Raw genomic sequence first — 23,888 nt, forward strand, 5'->3', positions numbered from 1 at the left:
TCCCACGTGTGGGACTAATAAAGGTTATCTTATCTTATCTTGTTAATTAATAAGAAAACTCCAGACGATTCCATTCTGAGCTGAAGAAGCTTCTGATAGGTTAGTAGAGTCCATGTGAGTAAATTGGTGGCACAGCTGTGGATGCATATAAGGCAAAACACAGAGCCTGTTTCTGTGACATGGGAACATCAAGAGATGTCAACCAAAACACCAGGAAAAGAATTGTGGAGCTCCATAAGTGTGGCTCAATTTTGAATACAATTTGGTGCCATTTGCAATTAAGAAATACAGATAGTTTCTCCCTTTACTCTTAAAGTTAACAAATATGTTTTTTATATTTATCAATCTAAAAAAATAAACATTTAGTCTGATTTGATGTTACAATTAAAAAAGTGTTTGTGTTTTTATCTGAAGAGTATGTAAATATCTGGTTTCAACTGTATATTTGATGATTGTCAGCACAAAGAGGGAGAGAGAGGAACAGAGAGGGAGAGAGAGGAGCGGAGATGGAGAATGAGGACAGAACAGAGAGGGAACAGGAGCAGGTGAGACACACATGTTAGTCAAATGGTTGTTTACCAAAAGTATCACCGTATCATAGGTACTCATGTATCTCGTACCTAGTGTTTCTTTTTAGGTTTGTTATTTTTCAAGTTATATATTTATTAAGTTATGCAGGCTGGTTTGCACAACAAGGCTAAATAATTATATAAACTTTTCTGAATCTGCACTTTGGTAGAAATAAAAAACAAGTGTAGTGCAGGTCTATGATGATTTTCAGTGCTACTATCATCTAGTTTTGATTCTGGTTCTGTCTTGGTTAAGTCCTAAGTAGTCCTGATTTTGAACTGTTGTAGTCCTGTTTTAATTCCGGATCAGTTCTGGGTCTGGTTGAATTGGGGTTTAGTCCTCGTGTCTTGATACAGCCCTGATTTTGTTCTGCCTTGCTGCTTAATTAAAAGCACCCCCCCAAAATAAAAAATAAAAATCCCACATGCATACTACCCTTTAGGGCTAAGCCCCAGGTGTTTCAAATGTCTGGCTCCGCCTCTGACGCAGAGCTACCTGCTAGAGCGTGAAACTGTGAAACACTCGGGAATGCGTGAGTGCTTCTTTGTGTGTGGCTGCTGACTTCTCCACTCGAAAAAAAATGTATTTGCTCGGATTATTTTTTACTCGTACATTTGTTATGTCATAAATATCATTCCATAGGATCCTCCCCGCCTCCTCCACAGACTGATAGAGACAGAAAAATCATAAAACATTAAACAATGCTCTACTTACCTTAACATGGAGCTTTACACAGAGACGATCAGCATAAGTCACGAACGCCACGTTCGGCAAAGTAAAAGGAAAGTTTAAGCGGGAAAGGAACAGTGTTGCCAACTCCTCAGTAAGGAAAATCACTATTGGCTGTCCTAAAAGTCGCTAGACGCCGACAAATGACGTAATCGCCTAATTTGCATATGATGTGAACATTTCCTTCTCTGATCGCAGCTGGGGGAGGACTATCGTCTGTGGCAAGCCATTAGTGTCAAAAATCGCCACTTTTCTAACCCGTTTGGTTAAGAAATGGCGTAAAAAACGCCATTTAATTATTCAAAACGCCGAAAAAAAAAAGGCGTTCTGTTCCGACAAACGCCGCTTTTTACGTCACTCGGATGGCGCCCTGAACGCACCATCCGATTGACGTAAAAAGCGGCGCTCAAAGACAGACGGAAACGCCGTTTTTTACGCCACTCGGCAGAAAACGCCGTTTTTATGCATCTTTGAACGGCGTTTTTTACGGCGTTCTGTGCCAGCTGTAACGGCGTTTAAAATGGCGTTTTACTGAAATTATGCAGGGCACTCCCCATGGTTCCCTCATCCAAGTACTTTCAACTCATTTCCCCCATTCAAAGAAGAGGAAGTGCAGACCACACTAATGCATCACCGATTCACCTTGCTGCTAAGTGATTGCCTATTCAATACCAGTGCTTGTCACAGTATTCACTTGTATTATAATCCCACTATGCATTTTGATGTGTTTAAAGCATGATCGAGCAAACAAACGACAGAATACTTTTTCTGAAACCTTAACTGTGTTACCTGTTATGGCAGCTAACAGGTAATGAGCAGAGCAAGCTCTGCTCATTTCTGAGCTTCTTTCTTATTTTCCTCTTTACTTTTCTTAACCTTTAACTTGTGTCTTAGCAATCAGATTCTGCCATCATGCATTACCGCTTCGTGCTAGTTATGTTGACTCTTCTCTTCTTCTGTCTCCTCTTTTTTTCACCCGTATTTGGACACTCGGTGCATGGCTCCTTTGTTTACATCAGGGATCAGCTGTTAGCGCAGCGCCCTGCAGGGCGCTGCGCTACCGGCAGACAGACCCTACATCCCCAGTGAGGGAAGAAACGGGGGTGATGTCTCCCGAGAAGGACACCTCACACACCATCTCTCCTTCCTGTAATCACTGTAAATGTGAGATGCTCCCTGATATGATTGAGGAGCTAATGACGCTAACCCGGTCACATTGGCAGTATCCCGGCACTGCCCGGTACTCGCTCCGGGCAGTGAGGACAAGACGAGAGACAGCGGTGAGAGGAAAGGAGGGGGGCTGGCAGTGTTTGTTGAAGACGGTTGTGGTATCTCTGGGCACATCGCTGTGAAAGAACAACTCTGTAACACAGACACTGAGCTATTAGCCGTTAGCATCCGTGGAGGCAGCCTGTGACTCTCTGTGGTCCGCAGACTGCAAACGCAATCTCCGAGAGCTCTTCTTCTAATATCAGGGGACTTAATCATAACTCGCTGGACCCCACACTGCCCACCTTCACCCAGTATGTGACCTGCCCCACCGTAGGCAATAAAACATTGTACTTAATGTATGCCAATGAAAAAGTGGCATACAGTTCATCACCTGCCCAGGGAAGATCCGATCGTAACCGAGTGCGTCTTGTCCCTGTGTGCAGCCCTTACTGTGCAGGGAGCCACTAATCACCCACGCAGTGCAGAGATGGTCCGCGGAGGGCATATAAATAAATACTAAAAGCAAATAAATGACAATATGCTTTTTTTTCTTTTCTTTTCTTTTTTTTTTTGAAACAAGTGGAGACATTAACTTTGATCAAAATTCTTTCTCCTCGCCATCTCCCTCCTAAGTGGTTGAACTGTCACACTGCTAGACTGCAACTGCCCTCTTTGGTATTAACTTCTGTAATCCTGTAATTTCTGTATAAAAGAATTAGATTGTGTATTATATTGTTAGTTTATACACCTGTGTGCATGTGTATTTATGTATGTCCATACACATAGATGGATTGTGTTTTACTTTTTTGTGCTTGAGAGACGCCCTCAATCGGAACCTAATTCCTTGTATGTGTTTGCGCATATACTTTGCCAATAAATGCGATTCTGATTATGAGGTATTTTCCTCTGGATGGCACACACGAGTAAATTAAGTAGAAAAAATGTCATGTGTATAGCCTCTTTTAAAATTGTTTTTGGAAACCACAAGAAGAGAAATATGTGGCATTCCCTTATGTCATTTTACATCTTCACTGTCAGTAGACAGTTGTGAACATATTTTGATCTGGCTTTTTTCCCTTAACTCAATAGACCTGGCACACATTCTACAAAGACAATTCTCTTCCTCTGCTTCAAGCTCTTTGCTTTAAACAGCTAAAGGGGAGTTAATTTTCTTCTTCCAACTTAGTGCATTGAAGGTATCTTGAAGTTAGTCACTTCAAATCTCACCTTTTCCCCTTATTTTTTAGAGATTACAAGTTCGTGTGTGACATTTATTTAAACCACCCTGTAGCTAAAAGTAAAAACAAACACTGTAGAAGCACTTGTGGCTGTGTCCTTTGTGCACACACATTAGGGAAAATGAAAAACATTCATTTTTAGAGTATTTGATCTATAAACATGTACCACTGTGTAATCCCGTTTTTGGATGAACTGAAGCTTAAAAATATAGGCTAGAAAGCGACTGTTCATTTCAGCGATTTTGGTTCCTTATCAGCGTAGTCAGACAGCACGAATATGATGAGGCTTGTAGAGATGACAGTAGGCAAGCAGACAAGTTTCCTGAGGTTGGGCTGAATGAACCTAGAACACACGGAGAAACCTAAACAAGCAGAAGGAACTTTAGCTAAATATATTGTCACATACAGCCAAATGACTGTAATAAAGTAGGTAAGCCGTGACCATAGAAAAAGCAAAGCAATCACTGGATTGACTGTCCAAATTCCTACTGTCATGGTTCGGAGTCTGTGACTCCGTGTTTATGTTTAGTTTATTATTATTCTGTGGTTTTGGTTACCTTGGGTGTTTGTACTCTTCTGTTTCATGGTTCATGTTCCTATGTTCTGTGTCCCCCAGTCTGTGTTAAGTTGGTGTGTTATGTCATTACGTGTATGTGTTTCCTGTTTTACTTTGAAGGTCCGTGTCTGTTCTCAGTGTGTTCAGTTTACTTTTCCCTGTCTTGTCAGGTCGGATTACTCCCAGCTGTGCCCTCCTTTTGTGTCTCATCTCCTCGTTATCCTTCTGTGTATTTTAACCTCGTGTCTGCCTCTGTTAGTTGCTGGTTCGTCTGCGTTATTCCCCTCCGTCATTCTGTGTTTATTCCTCCGGCTTCCTGGTCATTCTCCCTGCAAGGTACCCTCGTTCGTGTTCTGGCTTTGTGTTTAGTTTTAGTTTTCCCAGTTTAGAGTTTTTACCGTTCTGTTTCTCGCCACCCTTTTTGTTGTACTTCACCTGTTGTTAATAAAGCTCACCCTCCACTTAAGCAGTCTGTATCTTGGGTCCGTTATTAATCCACACGGCCTGCCTCGGCACCCCGTGACAGTACGAACCAGCCACAACATGGATCCAGCAGACTTACCCAGGGAGAGCGATCTGATGTGAGTCCAACGCCTGGTCGAGTGGATAACCCACACCTCGAATATGAGAGCAAGGATTGTAGGGATAAATGCTATTGAGGTGATCCTCAAAGGAAATCCCTATCTCCGCCAGGTCAGAGGATGTTTAGACTTATTGACCAACTTGTATGAAGCCCGGGAGGCGGCGCGAGCTCGGGAAATATCGGACTTGGTCCAGCAGCAACAGACTACAGCCACCCCGGAGCAGCCACGTCTGCCTCACCTACCGGATGTAGTTTTGCCCGGCCCGTCGGAGCCGTCTGCGGGGAAGAAATGTCGATCGCGCCACCGGCGCGCCACCCCACAGCCGGACGTTCGGACTTCTAAATCGCCGGCTGTGGTGAGTGAGGATTCTTTTCCGTTTTCGGACTGTGTGACGGTTCATTCAGGGGCTGTGTTCTGTGCGGCAGATAATGATGTGAACAGCTTGTCGCCTGAGCAGCCACTCTCGGCTCAGTTAGCTGCCCAGCAGCCTCTTTCAGTTCACGCTCCAGCGCCTCCATGGTCACCTGTACTTCAGGCCCCTGCGCCTCCAGTGTCACCCGTAGCCCAGGCCCCTGCGCCTCCAGTGTCACCCGTAGCCCAGGCCCCTGCGCCTCCAGTGTCACCCGTAGCTCCAGTGCCCCCGCTACCCGCAGCTCTGGCTCCAGTGTCACCGGTCTCACACACTCACTCTATGCAGGGAGAAAGTCTAAGTTCCAGTCAGGGAGTTTCTCGTGCTTTAGCTGCTTCAGGCACCGTTCTGCACTCCAGGGCCTCCCCAGAAGCTAGGTTTCAGTTCCCAGCTGTTTCTGGACCCCTGAAGATTAAGCAGCCCTCAGAGAACAACTCCGTGTCAGTGCTGTCTGAGCAGGGCCAGTGCTCAGCACAGCACCCATTGCCTTCGTGTCTGCCAGAGGACTCCATGCCTGCTGGCTTTGTGATGACTTCTGCTGGAGGGTCCAAGGGGCCCGTCCAGCCTTCATCTCGTGTCTCCGCTGGAGGGTCCGAGGGACCGCTCCGGCCTTCGTCTCGTGTCTCCGCTGGAGGGTCCGAAGGACCGCTCCGGCCTTCGTCTCCTGTCATCGCTGGAGGGTCCGAGGGATCCGTCCAGTCTGCAGCGCCTCCGTCTCCGTCTTCCACGCCGCCGCCTGCAGCGCCTCCGTCTCCGGCTTCCACGCCGCCGCCTGCAGCGCCTCCGTCTCCGTCTTCCACGCCGCCGCCTGCAGCGCCTCCGTCTCCGGCTTCCACGCCGCCGCCTGCAGCCTCGTCTGGTCCAGCTTCAGAGTCTTCGGCCTCGTCTGGTCCAGCTTCAGAGTCTTCGGCCTCGGCTGCAGCAGCCTCCGTGTCGTTGTCCTCGCCTGGTCCAGCCTCCGTGTCTTCGCCCTCGCCTGGTCCAGCCTCCGTGTCTTCGCCCTCGCCTGGTCCAGCCTCCGTGTCTTCGCCCTCGCCTGGTCCAGCCTCCGTGTCTTCGCCTTCAGCGTCGCCTGGTCCTGCCTCGTTTGGGTCTGCAGCTAACCGGCCACTTTCTAGGCCTCTGGCCAGGCGCCATCGCCGTCGTGGGCGGCCCCCAGACCCTCTTCGCCTGAGTGGCCACCGTCGCCTTCCGCACGGCCGGCCCCCGGACCAGTGCTGTCGTCGTCACCGTTGCCTTCCGCACGGTCGGCCCCCTGAAATGTTTGGACTCCTGTGCTGGCCGGCCCCCTGACCTCTTCTGTTTTGGACTCTGTTTTCCTGTGCTCTGGTGTGCTTCTTTTCTTTTGGTTTTGGACTCGTGTTTTGTTTTTATTTTTGTCTTTTGTCCTTCTAGTGCTCCTGTTTTGTTTTGCCTCGTTCATGTTCTGGCTTTGTGTTTAGTTTTAGTTTTCCCAGTTTAGAGTTTTTACCGTTCTGCTTCTCGCCACCCGTTTTGTTGTACTTCACCTGTTGTTAATAAAGCTCACCCTCCACAGCTACACACTTTTTAAGCATCGTTCACCATCAACCTGAGTCTAACAAATAATTTTCTTTACTTTGGTAATTACAGTTATTGCCTTATGTATAAAATATAATTTTAATACCAGTGTTCATTATCTTGACGTTATTTTTTTTTACAAAAAACACTAGCTTTACAGCCATCATCTCTTACAATACTACCAAATTCTACCACATTTACATAATTGATTTTTAACCAGGTTATAGTCAAAGGCCAGGTGCCAATCTCAGAGTTAACGCCGGAGTTTAAACTCAGTTTGTTAAAACTGCTTTGTTCTCGAAAGCAGTAAAATTAATTCATAACTTTTAATTCTGAGTTGAGATGGATTCTTCAGTTCTTGGTTTGAGAACAGATGAGGGTAAATTCATTGAACCATTTACCTTGACTTAAGCACATAATTGTACTACATAGCCCTTGTCAATGGAACCCAATAACAGTATTTGACAGTAACAGGTAAGCCTCAAATTTAATTTTTAAATAGACAAGACACCATGAGAACTGACATTACAATATTTTATTTTACAAAAGTCAGTGTCTTTTAGTTCAAAGTTTGTCTGGCATCTCTTGTACATCTTGAAAAAAAAAACACACTCTATGCAGTGTACTATAATTGAACACAAACAACAATCTTTCAAAAGAATATTTCTAGATGAATTGTCATTTGAACTATTTCCTGGAAACTTTCTGAACACCACTTATTTTGCATGGCTTGATGCATGCATACCCTAGTTGTCTTAACTGGACTATAAATATAACTAAACACAATGAACAGTCATTTTTAAAAACACTTTTAAAATGTAAAATCTTTAAGAAGCCTGAGTGCCAGGAGCAATCCCCTTTAAGAACACTTACAATAACAACTTCATCCCAAAAGCCCACAGATTTTACCCACAGCTTCCCAGCATCAGTTCATGTATGCAGCTACACCTTTCCAAATCCCAGGGATCCTTTTAATGCATCGTTCATAAGATCTTTGAATTGATCTTCATCTGCAACACCTCTTGGGAGATACAGGGATAAGCTGCACGTTGATGTGTATGGGATGCGCCACATCCCTGACTCCTGATCATAAAAGTCTATGTTGCAGGACTGTGGGAACCCCAGTGGTGGAAGTAAGTCAGTCCCAGTTATAAAGACCAGCAGCTCTTCAAACGTGTGGTCCACCTCTTGCTCTGTTAAAATACATACAAGTGTTAAATAAGGTGCAATGTGTAGATTTATAATCAGTTACTGACTGCATAGTAGAGCAGTTGCGTTAATGACTATTTTGGAGTCAAAAACAGGTTGTTAGGCAAAACCAATATTGCAAAGCATTGTATTAAAAAAAAAAAAATTACTCAAAGCAATCCTGCCCTCCTAAGACAGGAAATTAATTTTGGTCCTCCGAGTCAGACCTATATGTCAAGGACTGTTTATGCAATGTGTATGTTTTTTTTGTTTTTTTTAAAAAAGTTATTCATTCTGTCCTTGCAAGAGTACATTGGCTTTCTAGTGATGTCACATTTGTGTGGGTGTTGTCATTGCACCACTCGATTGCCCTAGGACACTAATATACAGGAGGTTTCGTTATAGTCAATGGAATACCTGAAGGTTCTTCTAGTTAGGCAGTGCATCTAATTAACAAATGACCTTTGTCTCAAAGGGAGACAGAATAACACAATTTGAAACCTGTCTTAAACACTGCAAAAATACTGGGGGCGATCGTGGCTCAAGAGTTGGGAGTTCGTCTTGTATTCGAAAGGTTGCCGGTTCGAGCCCCGGCTCAGACAGTCCCAGTCGTTGTGTCCTTGGGCAAGACACTTCACCCGTTGCCTACTGGTGGTGGTCGGAGGGCCCGGTGGCGCCAGTGTCCGGCAGCCTCGCCTCTGTCAGTGCGCCCCAGGGTGGCTGTGGCTACAATGTAGCTGCCATCACCAGTGGGTGAAAGACTGACTTTAGTCCTTAGGGACTAGTAAAGCGCTATACAAATACAGGCCATTTACCATTTACTTAATTCTCAGATGTGCTAATACAATTGAATCATAAATTTTACCATATTTTAAATACAAGTATGTAATATAACTATTTAATATTTTAGCGTTAGGAGAAGTTTTCGGTCATGTAATAAAATTAATGTTTTACCAGAAATCACAATGAAAATCAAATTACATCCTATCAGTCTAAATAAGCAAGATCTGGTAGAGATGACAGAGGATAAAAGAAATAATCTTCCAAAAATATTTGTTGTAGGTGGTTTCCTTTCAAATACCTCATCTAAAAGGTAAAATAATCAAAAACTTCCTCATATGCTCTAAGAAGGGGTGGATTTTGCAAAGTTCTAAGGTTTTATTGCACCCAAGTGTTGTTTCGATTTAGTTGTCTGTATTTTGTATTGTGGACACTGTATTTAACATGAAATGCCTGAAGCAATTCAAACAGAAACAAGACATGTGTTGTATTCTATGTACTCACCCTGAATGGCCATAAGCCACCATTCCCACTAAAAGATGGTGGCTTCCTCTTCTTCACGTCTGTTACTTCCAGCTGGACTCCATCCAATGGTGAAGAGATCCTGGAAGCTGTTCCTTGTAAGTTTATTTCCTGCATTTGTAAATACAGGAAGGAACTGCTTCCAGCCTCTCTTCACCATTTGCCAGAACCGACCACACGAGTGGTCTTCCTTTTCTATGTTCTGTTTGATGTCTTCGTCCATGAAGACCTCTACATCGAAGTCATCAAGAGATGTCTTCTGGCCACACATCATACAGAACAGGTGTCTGTTGATACACCGTGGCCCTGACCCATTGTGTGCTATCGACCAAGCAATCAGTTTACCAGCTGTATAAAACTTGTTGCTTGACAGAAACTGCTGGCTATAGCTGAACAACAGACTGCCAGACTTCCCCTCAAAAATCCCTAGGGAATTCTGAGTTTCGACCATAAGTAAGCTGCAGGAAAAGATAGTAAAAAAAAAAATTTAAAAAATTGAGTCAAATTGTGATTTCATCTTTGCAACAACAAAAAACACATTCAGGCATTCTATTATTGTGTGGGAGAGATGGGAATGGGTTACCGAAAAAATTCCCGCCTTGGGCCTTCATAATCATTGGCCAGTTCACCAACAAATTCAATATTTGGCAATTTATGCCACACTGTAAAACCTAATAAGTTCACAGAACTCAAAAATTGTTGTGTAACAGATTACACAACAATTTTTTAGTGATGTTTTTAAAAGTTTTAAGTTTAACTAAAATAAAAATTATAGTTGCAGTTGCCTTAAAATACCTCAATGTTAACTCATAAATGTTGATATTCCTCAACTTATAATTAGGGAGTAATAAACTCAAAATGTTCAATATTTTTCAACTTAATTAAGGTGGGAAATACACTCAAAATATTTTACATATTGCAACTCATACGACGTGGGAAATAAACTCAAACTTTTTCATATTTTCTAACTTATAGTATGGGAAATAACACTTAAAATCTTCAATATTTTTTAAAATACTGTGGGAAATACACTTACAAATAATTCTAAACTGTTTGCCCAGTAAATTATAATCAGCTAAAAGTGTTAGAAAACATGAAAGTAACAACACTAACAATTTAACAACTTTTTATTAAACACACTGTGCTTTTAAAAAGGCACAAACAACAGAGCTCACTCATAAAAAAGTGATTCATAAATAAAACAAGAGAAAAAGACTCCAAGGGTCTCCATCTCAATTCTAAAATTCAATAACATTTTCAGTATTAACAGCAATTGCAGCTATTAGAACATTGAGGCATTTAACACTTACTGTACCTTGACAGCTGCAGCTCACTTTCTTTTTTAAAAATACATAAAAAAAAACAGTACTGGTTTCCACTGCTGTACTTATAGGGAACAAACATCAAGGCAGTGCATTTACGTATTAGGCAACAGAACATTAAACATGAATAGTGAACTGAACAGTCATTCATCTTAAATGTGAGGTAGAAGAGGCAAATGATTAGGAAAAAAAACAAACAAAAAAGCTTCCTCAATACTCAGCTCAACAAGTAGTCCATTCTGAGTGATTCACTCATTGAACAAATCATTCTTCAGCATCAGTAGATGCCCTTTCAGTGGTTTGTTGTCCTCAAGGCACATCACAACCTTCTGGATAAATGTGAATGTAAGCTCAAGTTTCTTTGGGTATTGTAGGTCTAATGCATAGATGTACCCAAAGAGCAGGAGAAATGACTCAGCCAGATTTGTGGGACCATTCACAAGTATTTCATCCTCAACGACAATGCAGATGCTTTCGGGACTGAAGAGGGCCGAATCAGTAGTGTCATCCGTGACAACTGTCAGCAGAGCCACAGGAGTGTCAGTGAGGTCTGGACCATCTGCTGACTGCAAAACAAAAATAATACAAGAATGAGTTCAGCCCCACAAGGACACAAATCATGCTATTGATTAGAGATGTGAATCTTCATAAGTCACACGTTTCTTTTAGGATTATAATGTCAACGATTTAATTTGATATTGCGATACATCATGATGCATTACAATAATCTTAATTTGGGTTTGGTTTCAAAACATATGTTTAAATAAATGTTTTCAATAATAAATATATGCCAAGATATTTGTTTTTGTTATTTACCAAACATTTCTCTGACCACAACATGGCACCTCCAAAAAAATAGAACACTTGAATTTTAAAAAGGGAGATAGTTTTTATCTGCAGATTTTTTTTGTATAATAATCTTTCAACTATTTTCATGTTTTCTGGTTTATGCGTAACAATCTTCTTGCAATCTTATTCAACAATAGTTGATATATGGGAGAAAACAAGTCAGATGAGGACTGTGTTGAATATCCTTCCTGATATACACCCTGGTTCTCCTTGAGTTCTGAGCGATGTCATATGGTTGATGCTGAGGCCAGTACACTTACATCACAAGTCCTGAATAACGTGGAGGCATCTTCACGCAGGTACACAGGAAGTGCACGAAGGACGAGGGCCCGTCTTGTATTTACATCATGCTGTTCCTAGATGAACATACAATATCTATTAGAATAGTATTTACACAAATGCAGAGTAAAAACAAAGTGTTGGATAGCCATGTTCTGATTGTCATTGTTATAGATCAGGGGTGTCCAAACTTTTTGTGTAACGGGCTAAACCTGTCAATCTAGAAGGGTAACCCCAAAAAAAATCTAAAAATTTTGAATAAATCAGGGCAAAATTCTCTAGTTTCTTTGTATTTATTTTTTATTTAAATTGGGACACAAATTATAAAACTCACCCACTGACAACTGGTGAAATGTTGACTCTCTGTAGCGCTCTTTGCAGTCTGATATCTGTAAACAATATGTGCACAAAGATGACTTATTAATGTTCAAAAACATTTTTTGCACAGCACACACACAAGTAGTCAGCTGATCTCATCTGATGCAGATCTGCTCCTTGATCAAGTGACATTTGTCCGGATTTTTGGCACGAGTGACGTCGAATCAGCACCGCAGCTGGATGGCCCGATTTACATACCCAGCGCAGCTGATACTCACCACAATAATTTACTAAGATTATATGCACTCCTGTTATTAAGTCCAGTTCAGTCTGTTAATGTTAACCGTTTCAAACTAATGTTAATAGGTGTGTTGCTAAGCTTAATAACTTAAATAACAAACTTGAAATTTTCCCGTCCTATTTTCCCTTTTATTGTTTTTTCTCTGTGCTGTAAATCTTCTGTCTAAGACAAAATCTGAGGCTGCTGTTCTGAAAATAAGCTACCAAAGCTTTTTCTGAATGAATCAATAAAGATCCATTTATGGAAAGCTGTGATGAAAGCAGTTTTGTCTTTAATTATATTCAACAATATAACATATTCGACCACTTTTAAGTGATTTTGTGATCTTTAATACACTTTAATACACTAAAGTTAAGGCTATTTACCTAATTTCTAGTAAGTGGCCCTCAGTGAAAAAAGTTTGGACACCCCAGCCTTACAGGTTAGGGAGTATTTGTGATCCGCACAGTCTGCATCAATGATTCTTTCTTAGCCTGGGAGCAGAACGCGGCTCTTTATTTTCATTTCAATTTATCTAGCAAAGATCGATAGGTTCTGGCTTAAAGGTGTCAAGGAGGCGCCTCAGTCTGGCTGGTTGAGCCTTGTCGAATTAGCGCGAACAACTTAGCTGAACTTCGTTCGTAGCACCGAGTTCGACCAGTGTATAATGTTAGGCTGAATCAGGCGATGCATTTTTCCGCAAGCCTTGACTTGTAGAGGTCGCTTAGTGGAATACCCCTCTAAACTGTTAAAAGGATTTCGAGATTATCTCACAACCACACATTTGAGACTACGAAAAAATACAAACATGTGTCTAATTACCATCATGATAACACACTCATGTTGTTTATTATTGTTCGCTTCATGCTAGCACGCACACACACACAGCTCAACAGCGTAAACTACTGACTGTGTAACACGGACACTTATTGAAATAAGTATACTCACAATACGCACGTGCATTACCGGCGAATACGACAACCGGTAGAAACGGACAGTGGAAAGTTTTAGTAGAAAGTTCAAACGCATGGAGCTAGAACTGCCACCGTCAACTTCCCGTGCAAGAATACAATGCATTATGGGAAATGTTGTCCCCCACGGAAAACCGCCAAAACGTTATATCATTCTAATTTGAAATAACATTACGTATTTGTCACATTCGAAAACTTCTAAAATTACAATTACTTGGATTCGAATTTGTCATGGTCCGCGGCCCGGCGTCCGAGGTGCTGATGGGATGCCCACGCCCACGGGCGTGGCTGCTAACTCCACACCTGCATCCCATCCCAGGCGATCACCAGGTGGACTATTTAATCCTGCCCAGCCTGCCGCTCCACACCAGTCCGTAGTCGTCTCTCAGCGGTAACGTACACCTGCGGGAAAGCCCTTATGAAAACTTATTCATCTGAACTAACACTAACTCTGCCCTGTGTACTCAGATCTCAACTCTGCATGTATTGAGCCACCTGCCTGTCCACCGGCCCGTCCGGAATTTGGATCACGATCAGCACTCGCCGCCTCGACTTTTCTGGAGCTCCCCCGCGGACCCTCACCCCTCCCTCCTGCTCCCTCGACCCCCGCTATCATCGTAAGACGCATACTCTACCTCCCCTCGTATGCTGCCATTTCCCCGCTCCCCAATAATCCTTTTCCTTTTTCTGTTGCAGCCTCCCACAGTCCCGCTCTCGGCTTTCCTGCGCGACTCACCTCCCGGTCCTTCGGTTTCTCTGGTTCCACGCGTTTTCCCCTTCTACCCTCCCGGGACACCTTCAGTTATAAGAAAGTTAATTTTTTTCTCATACCCCGGTGTGTGTGTGCTCTGCTTCTGGGTCCAGCTTGTGCGCGGAACTTCGGTTCATGACAGAATTCATTTATAACAAACATTCACTGTGCACAAAGTACGAATATATTTCCAGTAAAAAATAAATAAGAATGTTTATTTAAATTAAATTTAAACAAAACAAAAACACGTTAGACTTACCAAATTTAGGGCAGTTGATGAAAAAAAATAAGGTGGTGGTCGTGGTGGGTTGAAGTTGGGGACTCTTAATCCACACGGGCTGGCCAAATCTTCCCTGCATCAAGGTAAATTCAAGATGGCTGACTCAGCTTTCCTGAGGGAGCAACAAGACTCCACCCACCAGAACATCACTAATATATGCTTCTTAAACTTTTTGAGCGTTCCAAAAAAATTAGCTAAAAAATATTGAGCCCTATTCAATTAAAGCTGCATAAAAGCCAACAGAGCTCAATACTTTATCGTTTGCTCAACTACAAAACGACATTTGAGTGTTATGAGCTTATTAGTTATGAGCTAGAACAACTGTTAGGGATTACAGTGGAGGCAAAATATGACTTAGAAAGTGCCATGCAGGCACTATGTAGGATTTTCCTTCGTTGGGCTATTATTGTACAATAATTGCTGGTGTCAAGATGCGTTTCCTGGAAATCTTTCAACACAGTCGCAAGGTCCATCTCGTCCTGAAGAAAAGGGGGGGGGGGGGTGGGGGGGGAGGGGGAGGGAGGTCATGACTACATGAAACACATACACAGCAATTCTGCAGTGTTGTTCATGAGACATACATGTGAATCATTTTGTTCAGGGGAAGCCAGGACAGCCTCATCCAGGTCTGATACTTCTGACTCTGCAGATGTAACACTTCCAGCTCTTCAAAAATCACAGACGCTCAGAAAGATTGGCTTTTCACGATTTATTCCTGCAGAAGACATAAAAACACTCAACAGGTGTCTTCTGATGGTACCAGCAATTGTAGCTCCCTCACAGTGCAAACGCGCGCTGTCTTGACAGACTTACAATTAACTTTTTAATAAGGAAAAGATGGAAAATAATAATTTCTCCCATTTTACAGTCTGTCACACTGAACTTGTATACAAAAAGAAACCTTATGACTAATAAATTACATTTCACAATCGTATAAAACAAAATAACAGGATAACAGAAGTATCACCGACTAAACATTTCCCTCTAGTGGACAAATTAACAATAGCGCATTACATTTTCACTTGCTTGTGCTTTACAGACAAAATGACTGTTAACAAGCTCACGTACCTGCAGAAGACATAAAACACACTCAACAGGTGTCTTCTGATGGTACCAGCAATTGTAGCTCCTACAATGTAAAACAACATCACAAAAAGCACAGAAAAACAGTAAATCCAAACACATTTCCTGCTATGCGCAGCAACCACTAGGGGGCTGACAAAAGCTTACTGCCAAAGAGCATAAATACGGCAGAAACACTGGTTAACAGCAACCAGCCTTTGTTTCGGTTACACAGAAACTTTTTAATATCAATATGAACCTGTATACATCGACATGTACAACTTATGTAACAACATTCACACCAGAAACCATAAAAATGCCAGAGCCTTTCATTACAGAACTTACCCTCACAGTGCAAACGCGCGCTGTGAGGAGCGGAAGCCTTAGCAGCTTCTAAACGCTAGAGTGAGATCCGGTTTCTGGGTTTTCAAAATAAAATACAATTTTAAAAAAATGATAAAATTCACACTTAAAATAATAATTAAGAACAGGTAAATGCATGTTTTTCAGATGTATTTTTAACTCCGTTACACTCACCCCCACTGAATTTTATCAAATTTGAGCCTTAGGTACTCACACTAGTACGCACCGACCAAACAGAGGTCAAAAATCACAGACACCAACTAAACGTATCCCTAAGGATGAAGTGGGATAGGAGAAGTGCCAACCTCCCAACCCAGCAACTGGCAGCAGGGTGCCCGAAATACACCCTACTAATAACCCCTCACAAGGTGTGTACCATGGCTCAACAGAAAGAAAAAAAACAAAAACAAAAATGTAGAGCACATGACAGGAAGTACAAATCCCATCACTTAGGTAGGCATATAAACAGAACATTTAGTCCGAGAAGGACGAAATCAAGGACTTACAAACTGACTTCACATCAAACCTGTCACGAACCACGACTTGATTTGACATTGTCTGGATCAGTCTATTCACAGGTTTGACAAGTCGCCCAAGTCTGGTTCTGATCTGGGAACCATTCCCGGTTTGGCTATAGTCAACCATTGGGGACTGAGCAGCAATGGCAGGAGCAACTACATCCACCACTGCGTCAGGTGTAGTAGAGCATACTTGTACACCCTCCCCACAGCTCATAGCAATATCGACCTCCTGGGACGCCATGCTAGAACCAGTTCGGTCAAAGTCCACTTCAACAGACAAGCCCGATGCAGCTGGCAAAACTGAATCCACGCTTGAAACATCAGTAACATCTCCCTGAGACCGGCTGGACTCTGTTAACTGCGACACCCATGCAACTGTCCTCTCTCCAGGGTCCAAAGGTTCAGAGATAACCTCCAGGTCAGCTGTCCCATCCATGGCATCGGGTGAGCGGTTACCATGAGCACCAACACAGCTCACAGCAGGGGCATTCAAATCCCCCTCCCCAGACGCAGCCCCATCATCATCTTCAGGCGCCGTGTTCACATCCCACGTAGAGGAGACGTGATCCGAGGTTCCAGCATCATCCTCCAGGAGCAGGAAATTCGCCACCAACAGCAGATTCCGGTGGACCACTCTCTCTCGTCCGGAAACAGAATCACGGATCTTGAAAGTGTGAGTATCATGGTTCACATCGATCACGGTGTAGACCGTTGACTCCCACCGATCAGCAACCTTCTTCTTTCCCCTCTCTTTCCTGTTAGCAACCAGGACTCTGTCACCAACCTCAATCCTGGAACCCTTCACTCTCCTGTTATAGAGTTGCGAGTGACGACGCTTCTCCTGCGCAGCTTGGGCGCGTGCAATGACCATTGCTTCCTTCACATCTTCCCTGAGGGAAACCACATACCTGTCATAACAGGTAACAGCAGAATCGCTCAAGACAGAGCGGAACAGAATGTCAACAGGCAACCGGGGCGTGCGACCAAACATCAGGTAAAAGGGTGCAAATCCAGTTGTCTCATGTGCGGTGCAGTTGTACATGAACGTCAGAGTCTGTAGCCGACGTGGCCAGTCCACTTTCGAGTCTGGTGGTAGGGCACGAATCATTCCACCCAGAGTCCGGTTGAAGCGCTCCACACTGCCGTTCCCCATCGGGTGGTAAGGTGTCGTGTGTGTCTTCTTCACACCAGAGACTCTGAGGAGCTCACTTATCAATTGGCTCTCAAAATTAGCACCCTGGTCGCTGTGTATCCTTTCCGGAAACCCGAATACACAGAAGTACCTGTCCCAGAGAAGCCTTGCAACCTGTTTAGCCGACTGGTCCTTGCATGGGAAGGCCTGCGCCCAGCCAGTGAAGTGGTCTGTGATGACCAAGACGTCGACGGACTTGTTGTGTGAGGCCTCAGCCGACCAAAAGTCGATGCAGACCAACTCCAACGGTCTGGACGAGGACACGCTGACCAAAGGAGCACGCCCGTCTGGTTCGATAGTCTTACTGACTACACAGCGCTGGCATCCCCGTACATGGTCTCGCACGTCACGCCCAAGGTTCAACCAGAAAAATCTCTTTCTAGCCAGGTCTAAACTCCTGAACTGGCCCTGGTGACCGGCATCATCATGGATCCCTCGGAGGACCTCAGCCTTCAACGAGTCAGGAACCACGAACTGCAGTCGTCTGTTACCTGATATCTGGTCTCTGGAGACTCTGTACAACACACCGTTGTTGAGGACCAGCTTCTCCCAGTGGCTCAGGTATCTTTTAACAAAGACCGGGTCCCCTACCCGCTCTCTCCTCGAGGGTCTCCTGTGTCTCTCAACGTAGAAGACGACGCGGGAAAGCACTGCATCCTGCAGCTGTGCGTCCCTAAGTTCTCTCTCTGAATAGGCAGGTAAGGCCTCCAGACCGGGGGACACCAACTGTGGCAGGTGATGTAAAGCCTCTATTGCTTAGGGGTGGGTTTTTATAATCGATTTATCGATTAAAATCGATTCTGGCTTGGATAACGTAAAATCGATTCATTAAAATCCTGAATCGATTTTTTAATATTAATTTATTTTGCCCGAAATGCCAGAATCTCAGGTGAAAGATCACAAAATTTCAACAACCACCAAACAGCTAAGACAGTAAATGAGAGCAGGTACACGGCTTCTGCACAAAGACGTAAACACACAGCGCGGACCCGCGGATCAGAATCAGTGAGATGTCGCCTTTCTCAGCTGACGGTCGGGGCTGAAAGCCGACAGCTCGCTGATTCTGATCCGCGGGTCCGCGCTGTGTGTTTACGCCCTTTTTGCGCTGATCATATGGCTGTTAGTTTTATCTCTCTCCAAACAATATTGACCGAACCAGCAGCAAAAGAAGATCCAAACTACGCTTCACATAAACATCGTCATGAATTCCCTCTAACTTTTGCTGACTTTTCAGGATAAAAATCACACTTCATGCACAGCTCTCTCTCTCTCTCTCTCTCTTTTCTGCATTATTCGCTTGCTTGTTACGTACAAGTCTACCGTTGTTTACAGCGCTGTCGGCCGACGGTTTTTTTCCCTTTTACTTACTTCCGAAAAGTAAACCTAATTTCTGCCGTTCAATATTGAACAAATTTAAACTTTTTAAAATTAAGCAAAATGCAAAACGCTTAGCCATGTCTCTAATAAAACCGCTGTAACTTCAGAGGTAATGTTCATGTGTTGATTAATGGTTTTCTTTCGTTTTTGATGTACTGCAGATTATTTTTATAAAATCCCAGGCCAGGAAAATCACCTTCATGTTTTTCTGTGTTTTATCTTCAGCTACTTTGACACAAAGGCCTCTGCTGTGATGCTCACACCTTTGATAAAGTCTTGCGTGTGTCAGCTTCCTTTTAATAGATACAAAAATATGTAAATGTACTGATCTGAATTATAATATTTCTGACTGTCAAAATTTCCCAGATTCAAATCGAATCGAATCGAATTAAATCGAATCGTGGATCGAATCGATTCGGGACCTTGTGAATCAGAATTGAATCGATTCTAGAAATCAGTGACGATACCCAGCCCTACTATTGCTCTCCCTCTTGGGCCGACATCCCACTCAACATGTGACTGCAAAACAGCTGTGACAGCATCTTCAGCCAGAACCAGGGGATTCAGACTCTGCGTGCCTTGGGACATGATGGAAACTCCACCACCGGATCCACCATTCGCCTTGCAGTCGGTGGACCACCGAAACGCCCCTTGGATTGATGCATGTGAAACATCTTTTGCCTCATTAAGGAAGTCTGCATATCTCTCAGCCAGCAGTCTGTCACTTACATTATCCTTCACAAAAGGCAATCGGCTCAGGGCATCTGCCACAATGTTCTGACGGCCTGGAACATATTTAATGTCAAAGTCATAGCTTGCAAGTTTAGCCACCCAACGTTGTTCACAACAGTCCAGCTTTGGCTTGGTTAAAATGTGGGTCAAGGGGTTGTTATCAGTCCAGACGGTGAACTTGTGACCTTTGAGCCAATGACTGAACTTGTCGCAGACCGACCACTTTAACGCCAGAAACTCCAACCTGTGTGCTGGATAGTTTCTTTGAGACTGAGACAGGGATTTGCTGGCAAAAGCAATCGGTCTGGGCTTAGTTCCACCGTCCTGGATTTGAGCCAACACTGCTCCAATGCCATCCAGTGATGCGTCTGTCGAAAGCAAGAAGGGGCGAGAGAAGTCTGGGTGAGCCAAAACGACTGTATTTAACATCAAGCTCTTGAGCTTCTCAAAAGCCTCCTCTTCCCTGGATGTCCAATCCGAAGCACTCAACTTCCTGCATGGCCGCCTCACCTTAGTTGTTCCCTTGCCCTTCTTCACAGCACCTCTCAGGAGCTCAAACAGAGGTCTGGCAACAGCAGAGTACATGGGGACAAAGTGTTGGTAGTAATTAATCATCCCCAAAAATGATCTGACCTTTCGTTGGGAAGAAGTCACTCCATCAGTGTCCATGAGGTCCATGCTCCTCATGCTCGCGATAACTTCGACTTTGGATGGGTCTGTTGATACCCCATTTTGATCGATGATGTGACCGAGGAACTTCACGGATTTCCTCAGGAAGAAGCACTTTCTGGGAGCCAGCTTCAAGTTATGCCCGCGCAGCCTCTCAAACACCATTTCCAGGCGCTGCAAGGCAGTGTCCTCGTCTGGAGCAAACACCAGGAGGTCGTCCAGGTAACACAACAGGCTCAAATAATTCTGGTCACCAAAGATGCTGGTCATCATGCGCATGAAGCTCGCAGGGCTGTTGCACAGACCCTGCGGCAGCCGATTATACTCATAAAGACCCATGGGCGTGGTGAAGGCAGAATATTTCCTGTCATCTTCATGCAGCGTCATGTTGTAGAAGCCAGATGTCAAGTCCATGGTACTGAACAGGCTGTTTCCCCCCAAAGCAGCCAGACAATCTGCTTGATGTGGAAGAGGATGGGCATCCTTCAGGGTTCTCTTGTTGAGCCACCGGAAATCGTTGCAAATGCGTAGATCGCCATTCTTCTTCCACACAAGCACCAATGGTGATGCATACTCACTGGTCGATTTCCTGATGATGTCCCTCTCCTCCATCTCAGTCAACACTTGTCTCAGCTTCTGGTACTGGCTTGGGGGCACATGCCTGTAGGGAAGTCTGAAAGGTCTGTTATCTGAGAGGCGGATGCGATGCACAAAGTTTTTGGCTTCCCCACAGTCGAGATGATGGCGGGAAAAGACATCCTCGTACTGCAAAACCAGGTCAGCCATCCTCTCTTTACACTGTCCCGATGTCTCACAGGACTCTATGTCAACATCACCAAGCCCAACAAGTTTGAGTTTCTCCGTCATGGAGGTGGGCGTGACTTGTGGCGACATGGCCGACTGATGGCTGCTAGCCAGAGTTGTCTCCTGGAGCGCTGAAGCATCAAAGTCCTCAAGCGCCACACAGGAGTACACGTCTGCTAGTTTGGCGTTACGTCGCAGATGTACAGGCTGCTCAGACATATTGATCAGTTTCAATGGGACCCATCTGTCACCCCACAAGGGAGTAACCAATCTAGCAACCAAAATCCCTCTGGGTGCTGAGCGGGATGACGAGGGCTCTGTCATCACTGTACTGCCAGGGGAGACATTGATGTTCTTTGGTAGTTTTCCCCATACCAGATATTCGCGACCCGGTTCAAGGGACACAGCTGAGTTACACCTAACCGTGCCTACTCTGTCCGGGACGTCCGAATCTTTCCATGGGGTCAAACCAGAAAGCATAGACAGAAAGTTTTCAGTCTCAAGGTTGGTCTTAGAGCAATTACTGGAGACCGTGTTCCAGTAGGGCTCACAACGTTTAGACTGGTGTAATATGTGCTTTATTACGTTCGTCCCCAGTATCAGGTCATCAAGCTGTCCTTGAACCACCAGGATGGGAACTATCATCCTGCAGCCATACACCTCCATCTCCACATTGAGGGCATACTTAGGCTTCACACGTAGTCCTCCACACCCAACTAGAGTCACATCCACTTTGATAACATCTTGATCAGATATCAGTCCAGACTCACGCAGCGTCACCTCGGTTGCTTCATTCATGCTGCAGGCCATGGATCCACTGTCCAGCATACCACCCATTTTCAAAAGCCCACCGAGAGTGACCGGAGTGTAGAAAAGACTGTCACTATTGCCGACTTTGTGAACGTTTTGAAAAATAACTTCAGAATCTTTGCATTTTTGTCTTGCCTCTTCATACACTGACTCCGCATCACAGGTATCAACAGTTTGGGAGTTTCCTGTAAGACCTGCACTGCCTCCCACCGAATACAGGTCGGCTAGTTTCCCTCCGGCTGGACCTGAGTAGACGCACTAGCCGGGCAGGACAACCGAACATGGCCAGGAGCAAAGCATGAAAAGCACAGTTTATCAGATAGGCAGTGTGATGCTGTGGTATGTCTTGGATCACTGCAGACTTTGCAGGCATCCTCCCTCCTCCGTCTATTTCGCGAGAACTGATTAAACACCCCTCTCCTTGGTGTCTGAGTGTTGTGGTGCTGCATTCTCTCCATCATGGCCTGAAACATATCCACCATCTGACCCATGAGCCTTTCCTCTGACTGTTGAAGATTTTGACTCACCGCAGTCGAAGGGGAGAAACTCAGACTTCTGACGAGGGGATCTCGTGTTGCAGCAGTGGAGGGGAACGAGTCCACTAACCCCTGAAAACCTGAGGATGGGGGCGAGAAGCTTTGGGAGCATCCCTCCGGCACAGCAGCTGCAGGTGAGGCGTTCGGGTGCACGGCAGTGATCGTAGAATTACAGCCCTTCAACTGTGCAGCGCAGCTGGCTCTACCATTAGCTCTCACCTCCCTTTGATAATCATCAATCCTTTGTTGTACGTCTCGAGCAGTCCACTCATGGACAGGCTTGCACTTGAAGACATAAGACAACTCAGGGTCAGGGCAATGTTTCACGAACATACATGCTACTTCATGGGTTAAAGGGGTCGCTGTCTGCCCCTGTCTGCGTAGCCCCTCTATGGCTAGTTCAGCAGCCTTGTTCAGTCTTATCCAATAATCTACTGGGTTTTCACCTCTGGTAGGGAGTGTTGCATAGAAGTCAGCAAGAGGGAGGCACAACGAAGAATCACTGAAATAATGGCGAAGGACACCAAAGGTCAGATCAGGTTTCTGTTTGACATCAAGACCTGGGTCACTACGAAGAGCCACTCTGACCACGTCTCTGGCCTTCCCTATTAAGTGGCTAACAATTTCGTCAGCCTGGCCATGAATGGGGACCTCTTGCTTCCATAGATAGGTTGTTGCCATGTCAATCCAGTCCTGAACCGAACACCTGTCTGCGCCATCACCCCTAAAAATTTGAAGCTCCCTATTGGGCTTAACATGGACAGTTACATGCGGTACATCTCGAGCGGTACTGTTACATTGCTCAGTTTGAGTCTTAGAGTCACCAGTCAGATTCACAACGCCAGCTGACAACAGTTTAGTAACAATGGATTCACCTATCTGGGCTCCTATTTGCTCAACCATGTCAGTAAAACTGTGTACAGCATCACTGTCTCTAATTGGAGTGGAAACCTGGGGCATATCACCCATACCCCTACCGATGGGAATAAAACTCGGGCTTTGGCCTAGCCCAGTGTCACTGCTCACAGGACCAAACTGTGTGACATTACTGGCGTCAACTGCATGAACTAGTCCGGCACCTCTACCCTTAGGTAGTACTGGAGTGACTAATTTATCCATCGTCAAGTCACACACTTAAGATAATAACTGCATGTGCACTCCGTTAGGGAGAGAAAAAAAAAGAGATAAAAATAAGAAAAATAACAGTATAATAGCAGCAAAACGAGGGAAAGAAAAAAAAATTCTAATAATAATGTCCAAATAATTTGAGCGTATAACCACACGTTGTATATCAAAACACAGACACTTTCACCCTTGTCTTATTTCAATCACATCCCTCACTTTTTTGTTTGTTTTTAGGTTTTTTTGTTTTTGCTTGTTTGTGTTTTTTTTTGTCTAAACTCACTTGGTTACAACAACCCACATTCAACTTGTGAACAGCAGGG

The 23,888-nt window shown here is 44.4% G+C and overlaps 2 protein-coding genes and 1 long non-coding RNA gene across 3 annotated transcripts; 1 reads left to right on the top strand and 2 right to left on the bottom strand.

The window, feature by feature from the left end:
- Nucleotides 1-1,605: 1,605 nt before the first annotated feature.
- On the top strand, nt 1,606-6,591 carry LOC120718063 (vegetative cell wall protein gp1-like). Its single transcript, XM_040006380.1, has 2 exons — nt 1,606-6,247; nt 6,365-6,591. Exons 1-2 carry the CDS (start codon nt 4,930-4,932, stop codon nt 6,589-6,591), a joined length of 1,545 nt encoding a protein of 514 aa, XP_039862314.1. The 5' UTR covers nt 1,606-4,929.
- A 766-nt stretch (nt 6,592-7,357) lies between these two features.
- Nucleotides 7,358-9,504, bottom strand: LOC120718023. The gene is made up of 2 exons (XR_005692349.1): nt 9,310-9,504; nt 7,358-8,030 (listed from the first exon to the last, which is right to left on the bottom strand). It is a non-coding gene; the product is annotated as an uncharacterized LOC120718023 (long non-coding RNA).
- A 932-nt stretch (nt 9,505-10,436) lies between these two features.
- LOC120718033 lies at nt 10,437-18,271 on the bottom strand. The gene is made up of 6 exons (XM_040006347.1): nt 14,959-18,271; nt 14,357-14,856; nt 13,561-13,748; nt 12,112-12,166; nt 11,759-11,854; nt 10,437-11,215 (listed from the first exon to the last, which is right to left on the bottom strand). The coding sequence occupies exon 1, from the start codon at nt 17,474-17,476 to the stop codon at nt 16,277-16,279; it is 1,200 nt and encodes a 399-aa protein (XP_039862281.1). The 5' UTR covers nt 17,477-18,271; the 3' UTR covers nt 10,437-11,215; nt 11,759-11,854; nt 12,112-12,166; nt 13,561-13,748; nt 14,357-14,856; nt 14,959-16,276.
- Between the last annotated feature and the right edge of the window lie 5,617 nt (nt 18,272-23,888).

This window comes from Simochromis diagramma, unplaced genomic scaffold (assembly GCF_900408965.1).
Source record: "Simochromis diagramma unplaced genomic scaffold, fSimDia1.1 OVJJ01000024.1, whole genome shotgun sequence".
Lineage (NCBI taxonomy): Eukaryota > Metazoa > Chordata > Actinopteri > Cichliformes > Cichlidae > Simochromis > Simochromis diagramma.